Raw genomic sequence first — 3,750 nt, forward strand, 5'->3', positions numbered from 1 at the left:
CGATTGGAATTTCGGACGTGATAAAGACAAATTCTTATTAGAATCTATGTACGTAAAGGCCTAAAAAAATTCCTAGTGCTATATAGAAATACGAGTAGATAATCACTTTAATCGAAAGCAAAAATGGTATGTTGCTCGTATATTTCTGAATTGTTACGAAAAGTAAAATAAGAGAGAGGTTTATGTCATTGGGTTTGGGGCGCGCGAGGGAGAGGGGGGGGGGGGAGTTATGTACTACTAATAATTAATCAACCATTTTGCATGTACTATAAAAAATTTACTACATAAATATTTTGAGTTATAAATTTCGTACTAGTAAATTGGATGAATTATGATAAAATTTCATGCTCGACCCTATAAAATATGAATTCTAAAATTAGAACCGAACAACTTTTAACATATATATAAAAATTAGAGAAATATAACTCGTATATATTGGTAGTATATATATTTTTTATATAGTCAATACTTAAAATATGTACAATATAGTAAGTATTACTTTTATATTTTTGGGCAAGTTATACATTTGGTTTATCCGTCAAAAGTAAATATGTTTGCTAGCTAAATATATAAAAAAATATATTAATTATTTATATTATATGTTAATATACTAAATATATATATTTTGCCGGCTATTATTTTTAAAAGCGATTATACTTCGTAATTTTTTCCCTTTTTTTAATCAAGTTACAAATCATATTTATCCTACAGATTTTCTGCAGTATAGGACACCATAAGTGGATACAGAGTATATATAATTCATGGCTAACCGAAAAATTTCTAAATTTCATTTCCACTTGTCCACGTTAATTTCTTCTTATATGTTTAACTTCTCTTTATCATAAATTATGACGCTTCCACCTAGATTTCTGCTAAGCACTAACTCTTTCTCAACTCCACAGCTGCCGGTCAAATCCTCTGCGGCGGAGCCGCCGTCGTCTGCATCAGTGGAGCCCGACTTCGTCATAATCACAGCTGCCCTACTCTGTGCATTCATCTGCATCATAGGACTCATCTCGGTAGTTCGGTGCGCTTGGCTCCGACGAGTCCGCGAACGTACCGGAGGTCAGTCATCATCGGCGGCGAACAGAGGGTTGAAGAAAAAAGTGTTACAGTCGCTGCCTAAGTTCACCTACGACAATACTTCTTCAACCACCGGCGCCGCGGCGGAGTGCGCCATATGTCTGGCGGAATATAGGGAAGGAGACGAGATTAGGGTTCTGCCTCAGTGTGACCATGGCTTTCATGTTCAGTGTATTGACACGTGGCTTGGTTCACACTCTTCATGCCCATCGTGCCGTCAGATTCTTGTAGTTGGTCGGTGCCGGAAGTGCGGCGAGTTCCCTGCAGTTTCCGGAACCTCCAACGGTGCTCAAATTCCTGGGCGGAGCTACCTTGCATAAAGGTACAATCCGATTTTGTTGTCAAAAAATTATACCGTATATAAAAATAATTTTGGTATATAAAAATTTATCATCCGTATGGTGTAGGAGAAGATTTTAATGTAATGATAAATTAAAGGTGGTGTAAAATTTGTTTTAGGTGGCAGGCGTCGAATTTCAAATGTGACATTTTCTTATATACTATTTAATATTTTGGTTCAGTCACACCTCAGTTTCAAAGCTTTTGACTAGTTCGTTGTTCCTGTGTAAAAGTAGCAATATTTTTAGATATATAACGCCACAGTACAACAGTGTAGTTACAGATTTCGCAGAATTGAATAGCTTTGGCTAAAATTCTGTGTTTGGGTTAAAGCTTTTATTTAATATTATGAATAAATAATCTATTTTTACTTTTTAAAAAATGAAAAAAAGATTATGATCTAGAATTCATAAACTAAAAATGTCTATTTTTATTGTAAAACGGTTATGGGTTTTTGTCAGGGTTGAAGATGGTCCCCAGGTTGAGCTGGTGAAGTTTAGTGGTTTTGCTTTGTCGAGAAGCTAAAGAAGAGAAGGCGATAAATATGAAGCTTCCTGCTTTTGTTATGGAAAAGATCGAAGAAGGTGACAAAAGGGGAATGATATATATGGCTGCTGAGTTGTGATATTTAAGAAGGTTTCTAGTCACTGTAATTATTTTTTATCTTTTCGACTTATCTTCTTTTTTACCCAGTTATCTGATCATATAATTTGTTATAAACAGTTTTTACTCTCCGCGTATATATGACTTCATGTATGTGCATATATTACATGGAGTCCTGAATATGAATATGAAGTCGTTATTAACATGGAACGTTTTTAAGGGATTATTCATATTGGTCGGATGATGTACTAAAACTTAAATTTTTTAAAAAATGTGCAATCAAAAGGTCGTAATTTGTGGAGGAAATTGACGAGAAGTACAAGTGTGGAGGACGATGTGGGAGGCCTTCGTTTTTGTCGTTAGTTCGTTTTTGCTACAGTTGATTGAGTTGGTTATAAAAATTAAATATCTAGACAGCATAATTAGTAATTGAAAGTGTATTTTTCTATAGGGCTTATATTGTTGGATGAGATGGTTAAAGTTCAATATAGTATTAGAGCGGATAACAACTCTTGGATTTAAATCACACAATTCAACATCAAGACATAATATTACGTACGTAGAAGTTTTTTTTTTTTTGGGTCGAAAGATTAGCTGTTGTTGGATATGTTTGTGTCTTTGTGTTTTCTTCTTATCCTGGGTTGAAGGTTAATAGGTTTATTTTATATTAATGTAATTAACTTGGTTGTGACTTCTTGCTTTTAGATCATTAATTTACACCTATTATGTACAGTCACTTTTAACTTTCGAGAATTCATATGAGAAAAAAATTATGCATTCCATCTAACAAGGTATAAGATTATTTTAACCAAAATAACTACCATTATCAAAAAATAACCAAAAAAAAAAGGGACCCAATTCCTACCATTAGGAAATTGCCTTTTTACATACATGTATGTAATAGAAATTACCATTGAAAGAAAGAGAAGTAACGTAGCATTAGTGGGATATAAAATGGTTGTTAATATAACTAGAAGAAAATTTAACTTGTAAGAGGAAAAAGATATATTTTTACAGTTAATTCTTGGTCTTTTTACGTGAGTGAAAACCACAAAGTATCCCTGTTCTACTAATTCAAAATTTAAGGTAAACAAGTGGAATTTGTAGAAAAGTCTGTTTGATATGTACTTTTAACAATATTCTCTTGGCATGCAAAGGCTGTTCTCTTCAAAATTTGTTGTGAATGATAAATTGCATGAAAATGACAACCAGAAATGGAAGATTTTGGACAAGAAGCAACTTTTTTTAGAGTGCACAACTATTTGATCAGGTATTGTTACCTCTTATCAGTATAGGTATCGAATAATTCTTTTCACCTAAGACTTAAATAAATATAAAAAAATTAAAAAAATAACGGTGTATTTATTTTTGTTCCAGATGGCATGTGAACTATAATCTCTTATATTTGCACCCCCTTCATTTTTTGCTAGTGTGGATGCTTAAATAAATTAAGAAAACAGCTTCCAATTGGCTAAATTATATTATCTTTTTCCTCAAGACGTAGAAGAATTATATATTATCATCTCCTTCTATTAATTCTCCGAGCTTCAAGATTCCTTCTTGTAATAGAGAAATCAACTCCAAGACTCTTTTTCCAGTTACAGAAACTATACATTAATTTTGTATTGATACTTTGCATTTTCGCCTAACTTAATTATTTTTATTCCGTCAAAATGTCGTTAAATAATGTCACCCCTTTGTAACCACTATATTCTATATTCGCGA

General features: G+C 32.8%; 1 protein-coding gene across 1 annotated transcript; it reads left to right on the plus strand.

The window, feature by feature from the left end:
* Nucleotides 1-757: 757 nt before the first annotated feature.
* Nucleotides 758-2,251, plus strand: LOC104225062 (RING-H2 finger protein ATL80-like). The gene is made up of 2 exons (XM_009776825.2): nucleotides 758-1,405; nucleotides 1,884-2,251. The coding sequence occupies exon 1, from the start codon at nucleotides 849-851 to the stop codon at nucleotides 1,401-1,403; it is 555 nt and encodes a 184-aa protein (XP_009775127.1). The 5' UTR covers nucleotides 758-848; the 3' UTR covers nucleotides 1,404-1,405; nucleotides 1,884-2,251.
* The last annotated feature ends 1,499 nt before the right edge of the window (nucleotides 2,252-3,750 follow it).

This window comes from Nicotiana sylvestris, chromosome 2 (assembly GCF_000393655.2).
Source record: "Nicotiana sylvestris chromosome 2, ASM39365v2, whole genome shotgun sequence".
In the NCBI taxonomy this organism is placed as follows: domain Eukaryota; kingdom Viridiplantae; phylum Streptophyta; class Magnoliopsida; order Solanales; family Solanaceae; genus Nicotiana; species Nicotiana sylvestris.